The sequence below is a fragment of the Eumetopias jubatus genome, unplaced genomic scaffold (genome assembly GCF_037043125.1).
Source record: "Eumetopias jubatus isolate StellerSeaLion01/CBP00866 unplaced genomic scaffold, mEumJub1_p1.0 scaffold_14, whole genome shotgun sequence".
NCBI lineage: Eukaryota > Metazoa > Chordata > Mammalia > Carnivora > Otariidae > Eumetopias > Eumetopias jubatus.
The window spans coordinates 37453575-37475754 of NW_028274820.1; the positions used below are offsets into that span (position 1 = coordinate 37453575).

Here is a 22180-nt window from a genome sequence, read left to right on the forward strand (position 1 = left end):
TCCCGCCGCGCGCGCCCGGACGAGGAGGGGCAAGCAAGCTGCTCCAGCTCTCCGAGGTCTCTCCGCCAGGACGCTGGAGGGCGGCACCTCGTTCACCGAAGACTCACTCACAGGAAACGATGCCCGACACTGTCGATTCTCCAGCCAACCCTGGCACGTCTTGACCCATCGTCCTCTCTTATTGGGTGAACAGGAATGCGGCGAGCCGGATGTTGTCGTTTTTGCAAGGGCCAAAATAGGCAAGATGGCGTCGAGTGGCGGGGAGCTTGGAGGCGTATTTGACCACCACGTCCAGAGGGCTGTATGCGACACGCGGGCCAAGTATCGGGAGGGGCGGCGGCCTCGTGCTGTCAAGGTAAAGGGATTTTGGTTTCATCCGCTGTTCCTGATAGCTTTATCTTAGCTCTAGCTCCACATGCCCAGTTTATGTAAATAGAGGCTTGAAGGCCTGCGGTCCTGTCCATCAGTCATTGGAGATGGGTATGAGGAAGTGGTACTCAGTGACCAAAGATTCTCACGAACCCTTTGGTCAACTGCTATAACGTCAGCTCCGGAAGGACAGGGCTTTGTTTTAGTCATTGTATCTTCCGTGTTTACAGTAGTGCTTGGCGCATGGGAAGCACTCAGTGAATCTTTGTTATCTCTCTCTAGTAATTTCTTCTGAGCCAACTTCTGCAAAATATGTCGATTGAAGATAGTCTGTGTTTTAATTAGAGGCCTTCACACGGAAGGGTGAACTTATTCTTTATTTTTTCTGCAGACCGGTTGAACGGAATGTTTCTTCTTTTCAGAGCTTTTAAGGTTTTAATTTTAATTCCAGTATAGTTAACATACAGTGTTATATTAGTTTCAGGTACAACGTAATGATTCAGCAATTCTGTACATTACTTAGTGCTTGGCATAAGTGTAGTCTTTAATCCCCAGAGCTTTTTTTTTTTTTAATAGAAGATATGTCTTACAATTATCATAAGGTTTCACTTATTTGTGGAACATAAGGAACAGCATGGAGGACATTAGGAGAAGGAAGGGAAAAATGAAGGGGGGAAATCAGAGGGCAAGACGAACCATGAGACTATGGACTCTGGAAACAAACAAGGTTTTAGAGGGGAGGGAGGTGGGGGGATGGGTTAGCCCGGTGATGGGTATTAAAGAGGGCACTCCTACACAAACAATGAATCGTGGAACACTACATCAAACACTAATGATGTAATGTATGGTGACTAACATAACATAATACAAAATTATTAAAAAAAGAAGATATGTCTTAGGTTTATTTGGAAAATACATTTTTATGTGTTTGCATTTCTTTTAGGTATATACAATCAATTTGGAATCCCGGTACTTGTTAATACAAGGAGTTCCTGCAGTGGGAGCAATGAAGGAATTAGTTGAGCGATTTGCTCTATATGGTGCAATTGAACAGTATAATCCTCTAGATGAATACCCAGCAGAAGACTTTACAGAAGTTTATCTTATTAAATTTATGAATTTACAAAGTGCAAGGTAATGTGCAAGTTAAGCGTAAATTTCATTTCCTCCATTCCCATTGCTATCACTTTGGCCCCAGTTGTCCCTCGTTCATACCTGAATTACTCAATAACCTAACATGGCCCTATATTATTTTTATCTTACTCCAGGCTCAAATGTCATTCCCATGCTTAACAGCCTTTGGTCATGTATTGTGGTAGATTAAAAAATGGGTTTGGGGTAAGTTTTCAAACTCCACTGCTTACTAAAATCACGACTTTGGACAAGTTATTTAACCTCAGTAAGCCTGTTTTTTCTGTTCTATGAAATTTGTACGGTGAAAGGACCTATCTTGGGGATTGTGTGGGGATGGTATGAGATAATCCATGTAAAGGGGCTAAATGTAGTGCCTCCTATGTTCAGAATGCAGTAAACATTAGCTATTGAAGTTCTTAATGTTATGCACCTCTGTGAATTGACCTAATCTTTTCCAGCTTTCTGTGTAACAAATTCTCTGCTTCAGTAAGGCTCAATCTAGTTTTACGTTGACCCCATGCTTGTCACTAATTTGATCCAAGACCCATCCTTCTTTGGCTATTACCATTCATATTTTTTCTTTTTTTTAAGATATTATTTTTAAGTAATCTCTACACCCAAAGTGGGGCTCCAACTTACAACTCCTAAATCAGGAATTGCATGGCCTACCGACTTAGCCAGCCAGGTGCCCCATCATTTATATTGTCTTTCTGTACTACAAATAGCACTTGCGGTCTGCCACTTGATTTTATGGGGTCATGTATTGTTCTCAGTTTGCTCTCATATGTAATCTCACTTTCCCTAACCAACTTGCCTGCCCCTCACGGGGCATATTTTCTAGAGCTTTTGCATCTCCTGCAGCATGTAGTACAGTAGGCTGTGGAGTTGAACATCTCAGTTTGAATCATAGCTCCACAAACTAGTGTGAGCATGTTATAAATCTCCCTAGGCCTCAGTGTCATCATATAGTTTTTATGAAACGTTAATTCACTTAGGGCACTACCTGTTGCGTGGTAAAATCTCAGTAAGTATTTTTAGCATTATCTCTGGGCACAAAAGTACTTAAGTATTTATTGTAGTATAAGGGCTGGCTGCTTATCTATATTTAATAAGTATTTGTTGAATATCATCTTCTAACTTTCTCATTGATTAATTATGTATTCAGTATTTACTTAATTATTGAAGATTTTACGATTACAATATTATTTTTATTATGTATGAATCCCATTGTGCCGAAAAGGCTAAATTGGGTATGAGCTAACTCTTAAGGGCCATTTAACACAGAGAGATCTCTATTTCACGACCACAGATTGTGTACCTCAGGTTAACTGCTGGCTCCTAAGTTAATTAAAGGGAGTCTGGTTGTGTGTGGATGACTTAGCTCAAAACCTGTTAGCCCTGTAGGGAGAGGGGATGAAAGGCTCGAAGAGTATGCACCAGATCAGTAGAGTCAGTACCATCCACTAGTAGAACATCTTAACTGCCAAACAATAGGATGTATGTACACATAGCAAAACCTGAACTTTGCTCTTTAGATCAATGCATTGTATACTAGTTCAGCTTTCATCCTAAGTAAATCAAGATTAATAAACCATGCTATCATGTATTTCTGTTTAGGACAGCCAAGAGAAAAATGGATGAACAGAGTTTCTTTGGTGGATTGCTTCATGTGTGCTATGCTCCAGAATTTGAAACAGTTGAAGAAACTAGAAAAAAATTACAGGAGAGAAAGGCTTATATAGCAAGAACTGCTAAAAATAAAGGTATGGAAAGCCAGTTACTAAACACCTCCTATGTGTCAGGCACTCTGCTAGGTATATCATCATGGAGCTCCCAGTCTAGTGGAAAGAGAGGCAGATAAATGATCACAATATTCAGTAACTGTAAACTGCAGGATTCTGTGCAGCACTCTTAAGTAATCTGGGCTGGAAAGGGAGAGATGTTGGTTTGTGGAAGAGTTCCTACAGGATGAGAAAGGTGGCCACTGAGTTTTGAAGGATCAGTAGACATGACTCAGAAGGGGAGAGGAAGCGATGGGAAGGTAGGCCAAGTAGCATGAATAAATGAGCATCATGTGGTTGAAGGAACATGAATAGCACAGGATAACCACAACACAAGGGCTGCAGTGAGAAGTAAGATTAGAAAAGACAGGAACTGAATCACGAAGGGCCCTGTATCCCATGCTAAGGAATTAAGGCTTGACCTAAAGGCAGTGAGAAACAATTATGATTTATTTGCACACTAGTTACCAGCTACCAATCTAAAACTGCTAAATTTGGGGGCGCCTGGGTGGTTCAGTTGGTTCAGCGACTGCCTTCGGCTCAGGTCATGATCCTGGAGTCCCGGGATCGAGTCCCACATCGGGCTCCCTGCTCAGCGGGGAGTCTGCTTCTCCCTCTGACCCTCTTCCCTCTTGTGCTCTCTATCTCTCATTCTCTCTCTCTCAAATAAATAAAATCTTAAAAAAATAAATAAATAAAAATAAAACTGCTAAATTTGGAAAAATTTTACTTTTTACCAGCAGCTGGCCACGTGCCCCATATTCCCAGCTGAGTTTCCCTAGACACAAATTCCAGGTGCCTGGAATAGGGTCAAGGATTGTAGGAACAGAACACTCAGAATTGGACTAAAATAATGTACGTGGTCTGAAATCTGAATAATACTGGAGGCTCAGATTGTCAAACTTCCGCCCTTTAGTTGAAGGACAGTCAGTGTCCATATAGTTATTGAATATGACGATTGTATGACTGATTGGGGAAGGGTGTGTGGCAGAGGTGAAGAGAGAAATAAGGTGGGAAGACTTTTGGAAAACTTACCTGAAAATTTGGCAAGAGAGCTGTTGAGAGTCCCTCGTCATTAGTAGACATTGAACATTAACCTGTGAGATAGTGAATAGCTCCAGGAAAACTTTTATGGTTGTATAACAAATAAAATAACAAAATATGGGTCTAGCATATTGCTGCCTTTAAAAACAAACAAACACAAACGAAGCAGTATGATACATTCATATAGTAGAATACTCCAAAGCTGTGAGAAAAAAAAAAAAAGCATTCAATGTAATGACCTAGAAAAAAACCTCTAAGATCTACAGTTAAGTGGAAAACGCAAAGGCACAGAGAAATGGATATTATGGAAGAAAAAGAGGAGTAGGTGGGAGGGGGAAAAGTGAGACATACTGGGCAGATAAATAAGAAAGTAGGAATTACTTATGGGGGAGTGGAAACCAGGCATATGGGGGGCAAAGAAAGCGAAGCTTGACACTAATAAACCTTCTGTCCTTTTTAGCTTTTAAACACATGAAGGTATTGACGGGTCAAGAAATAAATTTTTCAGGGTAGCATTTGTTAACATTTTAAAGTAATGTTCTTAAAATTACACATTTCTGAATGATGGAAACAATAAATGAACTATTTTTTTTTCCTCTTCTCTCACCTTTTAAATTGTAATATAAAGATCATTACATGACAAAGAAGAAACTGGTTACAGAGCTTAAAGACACAAAAGATTTTAGACAGGACTTCCATTCAGGGACATCTGGATTTTGTGCGACCACGCAGAACACTTCTACTGGCAACTCGGATCCTTGTCTTCCTTATTCTTGTGAATTGCCTTTATGTTATTTTTCCTCAAAATGTGCATGTTCATCAGGGCAGCATATGGACAGGGCATCAGACTTCTCTCAGGATGGTAGAAACCATGCTGAAACAGTGGAACATTGTATGTACAATGACTCTTTGCAGAAGATACAAATGAAACCTTTTAAAAATTCGTTGGCTTGCCCTGGTGCACAGAAGGCTATTCCTTCTTCAGAAGCAGTTGACAGATTTATGCCTAGGACAACACAACTGCAGGAGCGGAAAAGAAGAAGAGAAGATGACCGTAAAATTGGAACTTTTCTCGAAACAAGCACGAGTAGTAATGAGGTTATGATTGGGCCTCTGTTACCAGACATACCTAAAGTGGACATGCATGACGACTCGTTGAATACAACAGCGAATTTAATTCGGAATAAACTTCAAGAGGTAAGATCATTTTTAAAAAACTTTTAAGGGCGTCTGGGTGGCTCAATCCTTAAGCGTCTGCCTTCGGCTCAGGTCATGGTCCCAGGGTCCTGGGATCGAGCCCCGCATTGGGCTCCTTGCTCAGCGGGGAGCCTGCTTCTCCCTCTGCCTGCCTACCTGTCTGTCTGCTTGTGATCTCTCTCTCTTTGTCAAATAAACAAAATCTTAAAAAAAAAAAAAAACTTTTAAGAGACCGTTTGGTCATAGGGACTAACAGCTAAATGGAGATTTGTGGCAACTAAACTATTGTCATTAATTTTCTTCATTTTTTTTTTAAGATTTATTTATTTATTTATTTGACAGAGAGAGAGAGAGAGAGACAAGAAGAGAGGGAACATAAGCAGGGGGAGTGAGAGAGGGAGAAGCAGGCTTCCCGCTGAGCAGGGAGCCCGATGCAGGGCTCGATCCCAGGACCCTGGGATTATGACCTGAGCCAAAGGCAGACGCTTAACGACTGAGCCACCCAGGCGCCTCATTGATGTGTTTTTCTATAGTTCTCTGTTGAAGTAACTGAATCTAACAGAAATGTATGTGCTTTGATGTCATTAATCCTTGCCTTAAACAATGAACATAACATATTTTATATCATTCTAGATCTAAAATAAAAAGCAGTGGTTTTAGTCAGTGAGGTCAACCTGTGAGAGTGGAGGCCAGGCCCTCTCTTTTTAAAGCTCTCCAGATGGTTCTGTTATGAGCCAAAGTACAGAACTATTGTGTTGAAGGAAAATTATTACAACTTATTTCTCTCAAGTTCAAAGTTATTACAAATTACATCAAATTAAAATGCTTTTTGCTTCTTTGATAAAAGTAGCCATAGAATAAGGTGAGATTTCTAAAGACTAGGCCCTAAGGTCTGCACTTCAAAATGTCAACTTCTTGGGGCGCCTGGGTGGCTCAGTTGGTTAAGCGACTGCCTTCGGCTCAGGTCATGATCCTGGAGTCCCGGGATCAAGTCCCGCATCGGGCTCCCTGCTCAGCGGGGAGTCTGCTTCTCCCTCTGACCCTCTTCCCTCTCGTGCTCTCTCTCTACCATTCTCCCTCTCAAATAAATAAATAAAATCTTTAAAAAAAAAAAATGTCAACTTCTTAAATAGATTACAGCTTCATTGTTCTACTTAAGTAGTAATTTCTTTTTCTTTTTTTAAGATTTTATTTATTTATTCATGAGAGACAGAGGGAGAGAGAGAGAGAGAGAAGCAGAGGGAGAAGTAGGCTCCCAAGGAGCAGGGAGCCTGATGCAGGACTCGACTTAACAACTGAGCCACCCAGGCGCCCAATTAAGTAGTAATTTCTTTACACGTTATTTATGTAATCATTTTCCATTTTCTAAGTACAAATGAAAGAAAGCTAACATTTGAATTTGCTTTTGAAAGATACCTGTTTATGGGGCAAGCCGTTTAGAAATCTAACTGAGGGAGAAAGACCATTCTCCTAAACTTTAACTCTGAGGTTCAGAAAGTGCTTTTCATGCCGTTGTATATGTATTTTACAGTGTGATGAAGGGAGTCTAAGGTGGCTTAATTTATGTGTATTTTTGTTACCTGAAAATTATTACCTGATTAAGGGTGAGGCCTTATTTTATAATAATAAAAATCTGTGAACACAATTTCCATACTTAAGCCTCTTTAAATTTTTTAGTTTGTGCTGGCCCCCCTCCTTCCTTCAGATAGAGTTGAACTGAGGCATAGATGCAGATACATAGCTCTCTCAGCCAGAACTGACTATATTTTCAAGAAAAAAAGTTGTTGGGGACGTCTTGGTGGCTCAGTTGGTTAGCGTCTGCCTTCAGCTCAGGTCCCAGGGTCCTGGAATCGAGTCCTGCATGGGGCTCCGTGCTCCATGGGGAGCCTGCTTTTCCCTCTGCCTGTGCGCTTGCCCACGCTCTCTCGCTCTCGCACGTGCTCTCTTTCTCTCTCTGACAAATAAAAAAATCTCAGGGGAAAAGAAAAAAGTTGTTAGGTCCAATTCCTAGATAAGGAAACAGTAGAACAACAAAATTGAGAAAAATTAACTACAACTTACTACAATTTCTAATAATTGTACATCTAAATGAAGACTGTCATACTCTGCTTTAACTCATTGTCCACTCTTTTTCTGATGGTGTGTTTGGTTTCCCTTCCCTAGAAAATTGAGGATTATACCATTTTCTGCTTATTTCTCCAAATTTCTCATCTCCCCTCTCAAGGCTCCATGTCTCTAAATACATCAGATGTTATTAGTGTTTCGAGTTACGCAGAATCAGGATGTCTGTCTATCCATAAGATAGCAAGTGACTTCAGATCTGTATAGGATTGTTAATGTAGAGTATGTATTTACATTTCTCTCTTCAGTTTTTTTTTCTTCTAAATGGCTTTAGAAATTTTACTCCCGTCATGTTTGGACAGAAAACTTTGTGCCTAGATCGTATGCTGTACCCTGAAATTGGGCTCGCTCTGCCTCAAACGTGAGGGCAAGAATTGGATTACTAGATGTATATCCTACCTCTTCTTTTTTATTTATTTATTTATTATTTTATTTATTTTTAGCATTTTTTGTTTATTATTATATCCTATCTCTTCTAGTAGTTTACTTATTCTTGTACTATAAAAACTAATTTTGGTGGTTCTCTCTTTTTTTTTTTAAACTAGGTCATTTCATCTGTGCCAAAACCTCCGGAAGACAAGCTAGAAGATGTGCATACAAGTCGTCCATTAAAGCAAAGAAGAAGAATATAGACTGTCAGCAGCAAATTCTGTTTTCTACAGGACTCTTTATTTTTTATTTTTAGCCTGTCGTTTTAATTGTTGAAGAGATTATACTGCTGGTATTTTTTAATGCACTCCTCTTTGTAATATCATCCAAGGTACTTATATAAAATTTCATTTTTTAAAATTAGTTTATCATGGACAAAATAGATGCCAGCCAAATATGTTCCTTAAAAAAAGAAAACTAAACTTTTCCAGGAGCTCCACCCAGTGACTTTGGTTACATCTTTTTGGCTAGAAGTGGGCTCGTGGCCGTTCCTAAACAGGGGAAGTCTGGCATTGTGAATGTTTACGTTTCCAACTTCTGTGGATAAGGAAGCAAGAGAAAAGAGGGTTGTGAAAGGCTTATTCACAGTATTTGCCACAAGAACCAAGCTTGTTGGCTAACTTAAAAAATAAAATTAGTTTATCATTACTTATTATAGGTGTTATTTTGATCATACTTAATATTGCAGAAACTGGGGATGCCTGGGCAGCTCAGTCGGGTAGGCGTCTGCCTTCAGCTCAGGTCATGATCCCAGGATCCTGGGATCAAGTCCCGCATCAGGCTCCCTGCTTCTCCTACCTGCCTCTGCCCCCTGTTTGTGCTTTCTCTCTCTCTGACAAACAAATTAATAAAATCTTAAAAAACAAAAGTTACAGAAACTGTTCTTTTAATATTACTTTCCACATCGTAGTAGTTATATGTAAATGAAGTGAAGCAAAGATAAAAACTTTACAATGCAAATGAAGATAAGCAGTCAGGTTCTGTTTCTGATTTTAATATAAGTATTGAGTGATTCACATTCCAAAACTAGAAGTCAGGATATGTCCGAATGCCAGTGTTTCAAAATCAATACAATTCTGTAAAGTAAAAAAGGTAAACTATTAGAACAAAGCTGAAATTAGAAGCCTATATTCTTCAGTTAACTTGTAAGAAGAATTTGCTTATCTTGGCAGAAATGAATCTGTATTTGTAAATGCTAGACTGCTAACCACTACTTTTAGCATACCCACGTTGCTTTTCCTGTCAATGAACCACATAATTGGAAATTGGAACAAGTATGTTCAGGCTGTTGCCATTTTTTTTTTTTTTTTTTTTTTTACTGATAAAAATAACTTGAGAAGGCCCATACCAAATGGTGGTCTGTTTTTCTTTTCTCTCTATACCTAAAGACCTCTTGCCTATTGGATTGAATTTGAATATACCAGTTAGGAAGGTTCATCATCAGTTATGACCTACTGATACAAACTTGCTGGGATGGCTCCAAGTGGTGGATGGTTTTAAAAAGAAGCTGCAGGCAAGGGGTTTGGCTTTACTTCCTTGTAAGGTAATTAGATATTTTTCTCTGCTGAACTGTAAAAGACACCTGAGAGACCCAAGCATAGAATTGGGAAGAGCAAGTTACTGTCTAGAACATGCTTCTCAGACATTAAGATGCTATGAATCTCTACCTCAGGGCCTTATTAAAACGCAAATTCTGATGGTAGTGGCCAGGAGGTGGAGGGTGGTGGGAATGCAGAATTGTTTAAAGGTATAGAGTTTCAGTTTTGCAAGATGAAAAGAGTTCCAGAGACTGTACAACATTGTGAATGTACCTGAAGTTACTGAACTGTATGTTGTTGTTTTTTTTTAAGATTTTATTTATTTATTTGACAGAGACACAGCGAGAGAGGGAACACAAGCAGGGGGAGTGGGAGAGGGAGAAGCAGGCTTCCCGTGGAGCAGGGAGCCCGATGCGGGGCTCGATCCCAGGACCCTGGGACCATGACCTGAGCCGAAGGCAGACGCTTAACGACTGAGCCACCCAGGCGCCCCCTGAACTGTAGGTTTATAATTAGTTAAGACAGTACATTTTATGTTAGATGTATTTTACCACAATTAAAAAAAAATTCTCAGAGGGAGAATTTTTAAATTCTTAAAGGGAGGAGCTGCTCAGTGGGTTCTGTGTTGTTGAATGGATTTCTGATCTTTTCAGGATCTTTTCAGTGACTGTGTGGAGGCTAGCGTGCCTCCCCATCCCCACCAACATACACAATATTTGACCACAATAACAGAAAGTAGAACCTTTGCTGTGTCAAGCATCAAAAGGAAGGAAGGAGGGAGGGAGGGAGAGGAAAGGGAGAGGGGAAGGAAAAAGAGGAAAGGAAAAAGCAAGGAAGAAAAAAAAAGATTCTGAGGCATTTGGTTTGGGGTGGGGCCTGAGAGTTTACATTTCTCACATGTTACTAGGTGATACCATTGCTGCTCATGCACAGACTACACTGAGTAGCAAGGCTCTGGATAACTGGGCTACTGAATTCTGGGAATTAGTTGGTGTTCCATCTGACCTAAGTAGTTTCTCCATTCCAGTCCATTCTATACTGTTCCCCATCAGTCTCAAAATGAGAAGTCTGCCTTTCACACATTGCATTTTACCACATATTTCCAGGCAGAATTAAAATGTGGGAATAAACCACAATGGGGCAAATTAGAGAAATGAGCTGAGATAGCTCAGGAGAGCTTAACATCATGCAATTTCATGCACAAAATTGCCATCCGAATTACTACAGAGAATAAAAAGTTTCTACAGGTTTGCAAAGCAGTTGATCAAAGGAAGAATTAAAGAAAATATTAATGTGTCAAATCAATTATTAGGCTGGCTCTTCTGGCTCAGAAAACTTGTGTCAAATTCATCAATGAAAAACCTTCATGAGCACAAATACTATAAAGTACTTTAAATGTGTCCAAGATTTTTAAAACTTAATTATTCTCAATATTTGACAACATTTGGGTTGAAAGAGACCAAGTTTTGTCCTAGCAGTTTATGGTGGGTACTTGCTGAATACACTGTTCAGTGTTCTATCCCTTAAGCAAACCAATATACCCTAGTTTTCTTTGGGAAAATGATATTAACATACAAGAAATCAGGAATTGTGTATAAGCTAAAGAAGTTACAAGCTCAAAAAGTCTGTTGAATATAATAAATAGTCATTATTGTTGGGCCCCATAGCATTAGGATGGAGCTGAGACCCTCATGTTTGCCTGAACTGCAGCAGTGTGCCAAAACCCCTACAGAGGTGAGTTGTCTAGCAAGTACTACTTTCTGATCCCTTAAAATTTTCTCTTAACCAATTTGAGCTGTTGGCACTGTACCTTTGCTTCTGGTAAACATGGTCCAAACACCTCCAACAAAAGTCTCTCTTCTTTTACTGCCTTTTCAAAGTCTGCAAAAGATATTTTGCCATCGTTGTCATAATCCTAGAGAGGAAGGTGATTTCTTGATAAATGATAGTTTTTAATTTTGCCTGGAAAATAACTCTTTGCCAAGTAAAATTATTAGTTACACTTCTGTGGACACTACTTATGTAAATCAAAAGGTACTTTTTATCAAGGCTACTTATCTTATTCCTGTAAGTCTGTTTGGAATACCTGGTATTATGGGCTGAATGTTTGTGTCCCTCCTGCCTCCGAATTCACATGTTAAAGCCCCCAGTGTGATGATTTTGGAGGTGGGGTCTTTGGGAGGTAATTAGATTTGGATGTCTTGAAGGTGGACCTCCCAAGATATAATTACTATCCATGTAAGTGGAGAGAGACCAGAGCTCCCTCTTTCTGCCATGTGAGGACACATTGAAGTGGTGGCTGTCTACAAGCCAGGAAGAGAGCCCTCACCATGGAAGTGAATTAACTGGCACCTTATCTTGGATTTCCCAGTCTCAGGACTTTTTAAAATTTTATTTTTAAGTAATCTCTACACCCAACATGGGGCTTGAACTTACAACCCTGAGATCAAGAGTTGCATACTCTACCAGTTGAGCCAGCCAGACGCCCCCCGCCCAACCCTGCAGTCTCAGGATTTTGAGAAATAAATTCCCATTTAAGTCACCCAGCCTGGTATTTTGTTATAGCAGTCCAAGAGGACTAAGACACCTGAGTTACTTTAGATACATAAAATACAGCCCTGTCCCTAAAGGACTTGCACTCTAATTGGGGGAATAAGACAAAAAAATAGAGGACACATATTATTATATTGCTACTTTTGTGATTAAAAACAGTGCCATAGGGCAAAGATTTTCAATTTTAATTTGTAGTAGTAGAACTTGTTCCTCAAAGGATTTCTGACTTGGGAGCCCATCATGTGAAAAGGATAAAAGTGAAGTTGCAAAAAAAAAAAGTGAAGTTGCTCAGGTAAGGAGCAAGGCACTGAGAGCAGTAACAGCTCAGGATGGACTAGAATCATGAAAAGATGCTTGCAGACCACTGGGAGGTCTTTCAGGATGGTTGAGATGGCCTTTAGGTAGGCAGAGAGGTATGGGGAGGAAATGCAGAACAATGGCTCAACCTGAATTCTGACAATATGAGGGAGTGTAAGTCAGGAAGAAGACAGACCTGCCTGGAGCGTTAATGACAGGGACTCTGGGAGATTAAACAGGGGGAGACCATGTATGTAAATTATAAATGCCTTTACTTAATTGAATTTGGGTTTGATTTGATGGGCTCTTGTTTTTTCACTTCTGGGCATAACTAAATCAGGGTTGCTGAGAGTCTAACTTAGAGAAACGTTTGAATAATTATCAGAAAAAATTCACTCCATAATATTTCTTTTCAAAAAAGGAGGGAGTGGGTTTAGTACTGGGAAACATACTATCTCTCAAGAAGTCTACCCTGAGCCCTAGCAGCAGCTAGTGAGAGTATCTCTAATGGAAGAAGATATGCTAGAGTCTGTGTTAGCTGAAGGCGAGACTCAGCAGCCCCCATCATCTATTTCTTTCCTGATCCACTGAAGAGTAATGGAGGTGAGCTGGGTCCAGGCTGCCTTAGAGTCACAAATTTTCACTGGTATCCAGGATGGGGTCATAGTAAGAGGAGAGAAATTACTATGCTCATAATAAAGTGGTACTATTGGTTTCATTGAAAGAATTCTGCACCCCATTTTCTAGTGTGACCTTGGGTAAACCTATTTGTACTTCAGTTTTCTCATCTGTAAAACAGAGATCGTAATTTCTACTACATAGGGTTGTTTTAAGGTTAAAATGAGTTCATATATTAAAGTCCTGTGAAGGGTCTGGCATATAGTAAGTACTCTATAAGGGACAACTATTTCAATTATTATGTTATCTTGTTATAGTGTTTCAATGGATTGGAGGGCGAGGGTCATGAAGACAGATGAGAGTAGCATCCCATTTTACACAAATCAAATCTGGTGCACTACCACCCACACATTAATGAGGTTTTACGGATAGTGAAACACTTTAATTAACATTCATTTTGTGCGGTGATTCATTTAATCACCCAGGCATTCCATAAGTATTTATTGAGCACCCACTATCAGCCAGGCACTGTTCTAGGCAATGGATGGAGCAGAAAACAAAAAAAATCCCTTGCCCTCATAAAGGTTGCTCTCATTATAGAGGGAAATAAATCATTTCTTTGTCTTTAGCTTTCTCCAACATCTTCTTGATTGGATATAATAAGTTATAGGTTTTCATTCTTACCACTTTCTTCAGTGTTATATCTACCAACTCTTTTATTCCTTCATCAGTCTCTTCTTCAGATGACTGTTGGCATAGACTGTTCTTCAACATGTCAAATATCTCTTCTCGAGAAATGTAACCGTCACCATTCAAATAGTAAACCTCAAAACAGACTGTCCAAAGCACAAGAAATGTAAAGACTTGGATAAGAACAGTTAAAATATCACTAGTCTTCTCCTTAGTTATTTCAATATATAGTTTTTTAAAAAATAATTTATACAGCCTATAATTATTGGTCCATATGATAGAGAGATTTTAAAATAAAGCACCCTTTATTATACTTCTTTCCACAGGATTAAATCCCCCCTTGGATGTGGATTTTGAAATTGAGAGTTCAAAAATGTTATGAAACCTGAAACCGTGAAATTCCTAGAAGACAACATAGGAACAAAGCTCCTGGGCATAGGTCTTGGTAATGGTTTCATGGCTATGACACCAAAAACACAAGCAACAAAATAAAAAAGAAACAAATGGGACTATATCAAACTAAAAAGCTTCTGCACAGTAAAAGAAACCAACAAATGAAAAGACAACCTGTGGAATGGGAAAAAATACTTGTAAACAATATCAGATAAGGTGTTAATATCCAAAATATATTTTTTATTTTTTATTTTTTAATTTTTTAACATATTCATTTTTTTATTATGTTCATTGCCATACATTACATTAGTTTTTGATGTAGTGTTCCATGATTCATTATTTGTGTATAACACCCAGTGCTCCAAGAACTACAATTCAATAGCAGAAAACCCCAACCCAATTAAAAAGTGAGCAAAGGACCTCAATAGACATTTCTGCAAGAAAGATAAATGAAAAGTCAACAGGTACAAGAAAAATGCTCAACTGGTCATTATGGAAATGGAAATTAAAACCACAATGAGATACCGCCTCATGCCTGTGAGAAAGGCCATCATCAAAAAGAGAGCGAGAGAGAGAACAAATGCTAGCGTGGATGTGGAGGAAAGGGAACCCTAGTTTGCTGCTGGTGGGATTATAAACCAGTGCAGCCACTCTGGAACATAGTACGGAGGATCCTCACAAAACTAAAAATAGAACTGCCCTATAATCCAGCAGTTCTACTTCTGGGAATATATCGAAAGGTAATGAAAACACTAATTCAAAAAGATATCTGCACCCCCACGATCATAGCAGCGTTATGTACAATAACCAAGGTTTGGAAACAATCTAAGTTTCTATCGATCAATGAATGGAAAAGGAAGTTGCGGTATATATATATTCATGTAATGGAATATCATTCAGCCATTTAAAAAATGAGGAAATCCTATAATTTGTAACCATACAGATGGACCTTGAAGGCAGTATCCTAAGTAAAATAATTAAGACAGGGAAAGACAATACTCTGTGATCTCCCTTATATGTGGAATCCGAAAAAACAAAAACCAAACCAAACCAAACAAAAAACCTGACAACAAACTCATAGAAAAAGAGATCAGCCTTGTGACCAGAGGTGAGAGGGTTGAAGGAAGGGAAATTAGAGGAAGATGGTCAAAAGGTACAAACTTCCCATATAAGTTAAATAAGTACTAGGGAAGTAATGTACAACATGATGACTAGAGCTAACAATGATGTATGATATAGAGAAAAGTTGTTCAGAGAGTGAATCCTAAGAGTACTTGTCACAGGGAGAATTTTTTTTCCTTGTCTTTTTTTCCTTTTTCTTGTCTTCTTATTGTATCTGTATGAGAAGACAGATGTTAGCTGAACCTATTGTAGTAATCATTTCACAATATATGTAAATCAAACCAATCTGTATTGCCTTGAACTTATACAGTGATGTATGTCAATTATTTCTCAATAAAACCAGAAAAATAAAAGAATTTGGGGGAAAAAAGTGGTTGACAAAGATGCAGATTCCTGTTCACATGTACCTAGATTGGAGAGGAAACAGTTACAGATTGGATATCAGAATGAACTTTGTAAGAAACATTTGATATTGTCTTCATAATTAAAAAACAAATAACCAGAACTCCTCATTGAGATAGCACAAAGTAAGAGTCCAGATTCCTTGGTCGTAGCAGCTCCGGGAATGCTATTTTAAAGTGTTCTCCAGATAAAACTGTATTTTAAAATGTTCCCTAGGTAAAACTGACATAGCCAGTTGAAACCATTCCTCAATCCATATTGGAGAATCAGTCCTATAGGTACTTTACAACTAACTATTTTAAAAAGCAGCTCATTGGAAATTTACATATCTAAGATGTCTTGAAGTATATTTAAATATACTACATTATCTTATTTGGTGACTTCTTGTTTCTGGTATACTTTGAAATCAATGAGCTTAATTTAGGTACTTGAAACTATTTATAAACAATATCTTCTGTATTCAAAGAGATATCATCAATTCCAACTTGTAAATACTAATAGTCTCTTTCCTCTTCTCTGTCCCCACTGTTATTTCCTAGATAACTTCAACAATCTCCTCAGAAACTCCCCTGCTTCCAACCAATATTTCATTATTTATTATAGTTGATTCACAACTGTCCTCTTTGGGAGTGTTGGGGAGAGGAAACTGATCCTATTTGCTAAGATTCAATTTTAATGATATATGTTCAACTCACCTTATTAGCCCCACATCTCGATACTAATTTCCCCAACTCAACATGCTCAGTAAGACATCCATGCTTTCATTCCTACTGTTTCTATGTCTAGCATGGTCTTCTTTCTATTTCCTTCTGCTCAAGATTTACAAGAACCAACTGAAAGGCTACTTATTCTGTGAAAGTGTCTTCTGACCTACCAGATCCACTAGAAAGAACTTTCTCATCACTCCCATATAGTATTTTGAAAATACATAGATTTCTAAGCAATCCCATTATATTGTGGTTATTAGTTTATATGTATTATGTGACCCAGAACTGAGCATCTCCTCTAGTAGAATGATTTCCTGGGTCTTAGGTAAAACACAAAAGATTTTTATAGACTTTGAAAAAATGTGATGAAACTGCAATAAAGGAGATATATAAAAATACTTTTAAAGTAAACTCTACACTCAACGTGGGGCTCAAACTCACAACCCAGAGATCAAGAGTTGCACGATCTTTTTTTTTAATTTTTTATTGTTCATCACCATACATTACATCATTAGCTTTTGATGCAGTGTTCCATGATTCATTGTTTGTGCATAACACCCAGTGCTCCACACAAAACGCGCCCTCTTTAATACCCATCACTAGGCTAACCCATCCCCCTACCCGAGTTGCACGCTCTTCTGACTGAGCCAGCCAGGTGCCCCTGGAGATAAATATTTAAACCTATGATCATTCAATACATACATACTTGTGTAATGTACGTGTGTGTGTGTGTGTGTATCTCAATATTATGACTCTCTTCTTAAATAGAGTATAAAAACTAAGTACAAACTTGATTACATAACTGACAACATTTTTCAATATATTTGGGTAGTGAGTCTGTCATCCCCTTGGAGCCTGCCTATCTGCACTATCCAAAATGATCTCTGTCTCCCTGGAGAGTGACTTCCACGACTTCCAACCATTCATTCATGCCACAGATGACCTTCCTCAGGTGCTAAACATACAGTAGAGAAGGAGCTTTTCTGGAGTTTGTAATCTAGTTAAATGTTTGGCAAAAGCAATAGAACCAGGTATAAAATTCCAGAGTATCAGATTAGCTGTGTCTTTTTTGTTGAGGTACTTTAATCCATAGCACACATGCAGCACAATCCTATGAGAAGTAATATTTTTCCCAAGTTAACATATCCTGAAATGTATATGAAACATTTTTAGGAAAAGGAATTGGAGGAGGAAAATTCTTTGACAGTGTGATGCTATTCACTCATGTATAACAGAACTTAGAGTCACAGTCATTTTCCCTACGTACCACCACAAGAATTTACATCCATGAAAACTTAAGCTTTTCACTTCTCAGTGAGACTTTTGTATAAGAAAGCTGCAACAAACTTAAGTGGCAACTATATTTAAATGTTACCCCCATGAAAAATTAGACTGGAGAAAAGCTAAGGGAAAGAAAAGCCCCACAGGGGCACCTGGCTGGCTCAGTGGAGCATGCGACTCTTGATCTCAGGGTTGTGGGTTCAAGCCCCATGTTGGGTGTAGAGATTACTTCAAAATAAAATCTTAAAAAAGAAACCCCACATAATGTTGTATGTCAATTTCACCTCAATAAAAATAATTAAGAACCCCCCCCCACAAAACAGAGAAACAAAAAATTGTAAATGTCAGAGAAATTTGGTGGTTTTTAAAATTGTTGCTATTGTTTAAAAAATGTGTGTTTAATGTAGGGATCTTCTTTTCCACGTCCCAAATCCAAATTCAAGTGGAACAAGGGACAAAAATTTGCTTACTTACTCAGAACTCCACAGCCTTTTCTTAAGCAATTTGACACGTTAAGCAATTTTGACACTTTAAGCAATTGTTCCCTTGAAGAATGCCATTTAAAACTGTTCCTATTCTCTTTCCAGGTTCCTCACCCCAAAACCTGGCCCCAGAGGTATAAAACATAGCAAATATACATCACACCAATGGTACAGGCGAAGTGAGGCCAGAGCTATTTATTTTTAGGCAAAATTGTGAATAGAGAAACTTTTGTCTTTGGAATTCCTAACATTCCTGTCCTGTAGGAAACCCCCGTAACCCTTCTCCCTGCGGGCCTGTGGGCATTCTTTGTCCTCAACCTTCTTCCCTCTCTTCACTCATCTACACAAATTCTAACACTAGAGTATTTATGTCTTATGGTTAATGTGCGTTTCATCTTGTTTTGTATCAATCCCTCACATCTTTTTCTTTGATCAAGAGACAAGGAATGGCCTCACTGTGACTTATGCACTGCCCTATATCAAGGTCCATTTCCTGCTGAGCCCAGAGGCAGCCACAAAAACCTTGGCCTTGCTGGCTCATTAGAGTTGGCATAAGCCCTGACCTTGACTTGCTGGTCTTGGCCTGGGCCTTAAGCCAAAGAGTTGTCCTGGTGACATTTAGGCATTACAGACCCAGTGAAGGAAGTGTTGGGGGTCCCTGGGTCTAGGGACTCTCCCATCAAACAGGACACCCATTTCATGTTTTCATTTTCTTTAAAGCTGTCATGAACTATTTTTGAAAGGTTGCTATAGAGAACATGGGTTTTGTATTTTTAAAAAATGTTTAAGCATTCACTAAATACAAAATTGACAATGTATATTACTAAGTCAGTAATCACATATAGAAATCTTACACTTAAGCTTTTCTTCAAAAGTCCCTCGAAGAAACACTGATAATCCTTTAACCCACTCTTTTGCATTTATGCAGTTATCATTGTCTTTGTCAAATGCAAAAAATACTGAAAGAAAAATACCGTAGAAGCATATTGCAATTTACAGCTATTTTATAATTCAAAAGTATATATAGTATATATGAAAAGATTTTTATAACTTTCCTCCAAAACAAAAACAAAAAAACACACCGATAAACTTTTCTCCCAAATTGAGGGGGAAGAAAGGTTTTGGCAGAGTCTTTCTTAAAAGTCAAAATTACTAGAAATATGTTTCCCCCAGATTTTTGTAGAAAGAAAAGAGTAATTCTCCTTCATGATCAATGATGAACTTCACTTGTGATGTTTTGTACAATTACTATGAGCCAAGAAGAACAACAGTGGAGCTAATCAAGATGATGATAATTTTTATTTTAAAAAGAGTTGGCAGGCGTGCCTGGGTGGCTAGTTGAGCAGCCAACTCTTGATTTTGGCTCCGGTCATGATCTCAGGGTCCTGGAATCAAGCCCTGCATCGGGTTCGTGCTCAGTGGGGAGTCTACTTGAGATTCTTTCTCTCTCCTCTCCCTCTGCTCCTCCCCCTTCCTATGCTCTGTCTCTTTCTCTCTCTCTAAAATAAATAATCTTTAAAAAATAAATAAGTAAAAAGAGATGCAAAGGGGGTACCTGGCTAGTTCAGTTGGTAGAGCATGTGACTCTTGATCTTGGGGTCATGAATTTGAGCCCCACGTTGAATGTAGAGATTACTTTAAAAAATAATAATAATCGGGGTGCCTAGGTGGCTCAGTCAGTTAAGCGACCGCCTTCAGCTCGGGTCATGATCCCAGGGTCCTGGGATCGAGCCCATCAGGCTCCCTGCTCAGCAGAGAGCCTGCTTCTCCCTCTCCCTCTGCCTGCCACTCTGCCTACTTGTGCTCTCTCTCTCTGTGTCAAATAAATAAAATCTTTAAAAAATAGTAATAATATAAATAAAATGCACTTAAAAAGAGTGGCAAAATTCTGTTCTAAACAGTCTGTATAAATACCTAAAGATATGGGTGCCTGGGTGGCTCAGTTGGTTAAGCGACTGCCTTCGGCTCAGGTCATGATCCTGGAGTCCCGGGATCGAGTCCCGCATTGGGCTCCTTCTCCCTCTGACCCTCTTCCCTCTCGTGCTCTCTATCTCTCATTCTCTCTCTCAAATAAATAAATAAAATCTTTAAAAAAATACCTAAAGATAAATTACTAAAATGACATTATTTTTAAAATTACCAATGAAATCCTAATATCCTATAGAAAATAAAGTGTTATTGACTCTCTTAGGGGTGATGTTGATTACTTTGATTATGATTATGGTTTCAAGGTATACACCTACATCAAAACTTATCAAATTGAACACTAAAAATTTGTTAATGAAACTGGATCACATTAAATAATTTCCTATTTCAAATATAAGATCTTGTCTTTTATTTTTTTTAGTATAATGAGTAATTATCATTTTTTGTACTGACACAGTATTTTTAGGAGGAAAAAGAAGTCATTTAATAGTTTACATGTCTACAGCATATGAATCCAAAGACATCAGGAATAAAAAGCCATATGCTTAACTTAAAAAGAAAAAACAATATTGCCAGCTTATTTAGTTCATTACTGGTTATTTCTCAAAGTGGTACAACTATGAGATAAGAAATTCTGAGTGAGTTTTTGTTAAAAACAATCCCCACAATCAAATCAACCTTTGTTTTATGTTGGCAGTCTTACCACAATTAAGTCTTTCTAGCTTGGCTTTGAAAAATTCAAGAGGCGCCTGGTGGCTCAATCGGCTGAGCGTCCAACTCTTGATTTTTGGCTCAGGTCATGATCTGGGGGTTGTGGGATCAGCCCCCAAGCTCCTGGAGGGGCTCTGTGGTCAGCACAGAATCTGCTTGTCCCTTTCCCTCTCCTCTGTGCCCCACCCCGGGCTTGCGCTCTCCCTCTAAATCAATCAGTCTTTTTATTTTTTATTTTATTTTTTTTAAAGACTTTATTTATTTATTTGACAGAGAGACAGCGAGAGAGGGAACACAAGCAGGGGGAGTGGGAGAAGGAGAAGCAGGCTTCCTGCCGAGGAGGGAGCCCGATGTGGGACTCGATCCCAGGACCCTGGGATCATGACCTGAGCCGAGGGCAGACACTTAATGACTGAGCCACCCAGGCGCCTCTCAATCTATCTTTTTAAAAAAATTCGGAGTCTTTGATGACAACTGAATACATACATATATATATATATATACAAATTTGCCACATATAAATTTGTCATTACAAATGTATATTTGCCACATATTAATATATACACCACATATATTGCCATCTCAGCTTGGCTCATTTCAATTTCTTAAGACTCTTACCCCTGTTCATTAGTATATCATCAGTCATTCCAAATATGCTGTGCAGGATTGCTCGAAACGCATTACGATCTAGTCCAAAATTGTTAAGTCTTACATTAGCTCTTTCCACCAAGCTGTGAAAAAGTCTTAGGAGACACTCTACTTCACTTTTTTTGACTGCAAAATAAAAATACAAATAAATACAGCTTAGACTTAGTTCTTGAGTATTCCAATCTAATAAAAAATACTTTACTAAGCAGCTCTTTTGTTCCCATGGTGCTAGATGCTCTAGCGATTAAAAAGTATGACATTGACTTGTTACTTGAGGGCTTTCCTTTCTGGGCGTCACCCAGAAGTCTCATAAGATAGTATGTAAATGAAAAATTATGTAATATTAACACTCACAATTATAGACATGTAAAGAAAGAGAAATCAATGTGGGAAAGAGGAGTTGGGCCATTTTCATGGGAGCAGACTTTGAACAGAGACTTGAAGAATGCATAGCATTTACACAGGAAGGAATGTGTTGGGGGTAGTACAATAGAGAATTACAGGGAGAGAAAACATGGGTAAAGGAAAGAAGTAGAATTGCGGTTGGGTTTGAACATGGTTTATTGGGAGCACAGCAAGTTGAGAAGAGAAAAAACAAGATTGAAGATGATGGGCTAATGGCAGACGGCCTTGAAAGCCTAGTCAGAAAATTAATATTTACAGTTGACATGAACCACATAGGTTCAAACTATGGGTCCACTTAAATGTGATAAAAAAAAACCCAACATAGTGCAGTA

General features: G+C 38.6%; 2 protein-coding genes across 3 annotated transcripts; one reads left to right on the forward strand and one right to left on the reverse strand.

The window, feature by feature from the left end:
- The first annotated feature begins 142 nt into the window (after positions 1 to 142).
- RBM48 (RNA binding motif protein 48) lies at positions 143 to 15577 on the forward strand. Of its 2 annotated transcripts, XR_015766758.1 has the most exons (6): positions 143 to 355; positions 1313 to 1503; positions 3121 to 3266; positions 4957 to 5525; positions 8192 to 8406; positions 14098 to 15577. XR_015766758.1 is itself a non-coding variant. In XM_028120798.2 (5 exons), exons 1-5 carry the CDS (start codon positions 245 to 247, stop codon positions 8276 to 8278), a joined length of 1104 nt encoding a protein of 367 aa, XP_027976599.1. In that variant the 5' UTR covers positions 143 to 244; the 3' UTR covers positions 8279 to 8953. The 2 variants fall into 2 exon arrangements, 1 of the variants encoding a protein (XP_027976599.1); XM_028120798.2 differs by lacking the exon at positions 14098 to 15577 and having other exon boundaries at positions 8192 to 8953.
- On the reverse strand, positions 9089 to 21667 carry LOC114221622 (calaxin-like). Its single transcript, XM_088018362.1, has 6 exons — positions 21646 to 21667; positions 21414 to 21569; positions 19013 to 19117; positions 13766 to 13917; positions 11424 to 11528; positions 9089 to 9151 (listed from the first exon to the last, which is right to left on the reverse strand). The coding sequence occupies exons 1-6, from the start codon at positions 21665 to 21667 to the stop codon at positions 9089 to 9091; spliced, it is 603 nt and encodes a 200-aa protein (XP_087874488.1).
- Positions 21668 to 22180: the final 513 nt, after the last annotated feature.

Excerpts from the sequence above, each read along its gene's own strand:
- RBM48 (XM_028120798.2), top strand. The coding sequence starts at position 245 with ATGGCGTCGAGTGGCGGGGAGCTTGGAGGCGTATTTGACCACCACGTC. Across the intron at positions 356-1,312 it reads GGCGGCCTCGTGCTGTCAAG|GTATATACAATCAATTTGGA; the intron begins GTAAAGGGATTT and ends CATTTCTTTTAG. Across the intron at positions 3,267-4,956 it reads AAGAACTGCTAAAAATAAAG|ATCATTACATGACAAAGAAG; the intron begins GTATGGAAAGCC and ends TGTAATATAAAG.
- LOC114221622 (XM_088018362.1), bottom strand. The coding sequence starts at position 21,667 with ATGGGAACAAAAGAGCTGCTTA. Across the intron at positions 21,570-21,645 it reads GGGAACAAAAGAGCTGCTTA|TCAAAAAAAGTGAAGTAGAG; the intron begins GTAAAGTATTTT and ends TTTATTTTGCAG. Across the intron at positions 11,529-13,765 it reads ATATAACACTGAAGAAAGTG|GATTATGACAACGATGGCAA; the intron begins GTAAGAATGAAA and ends CTTCCTCTCTAG.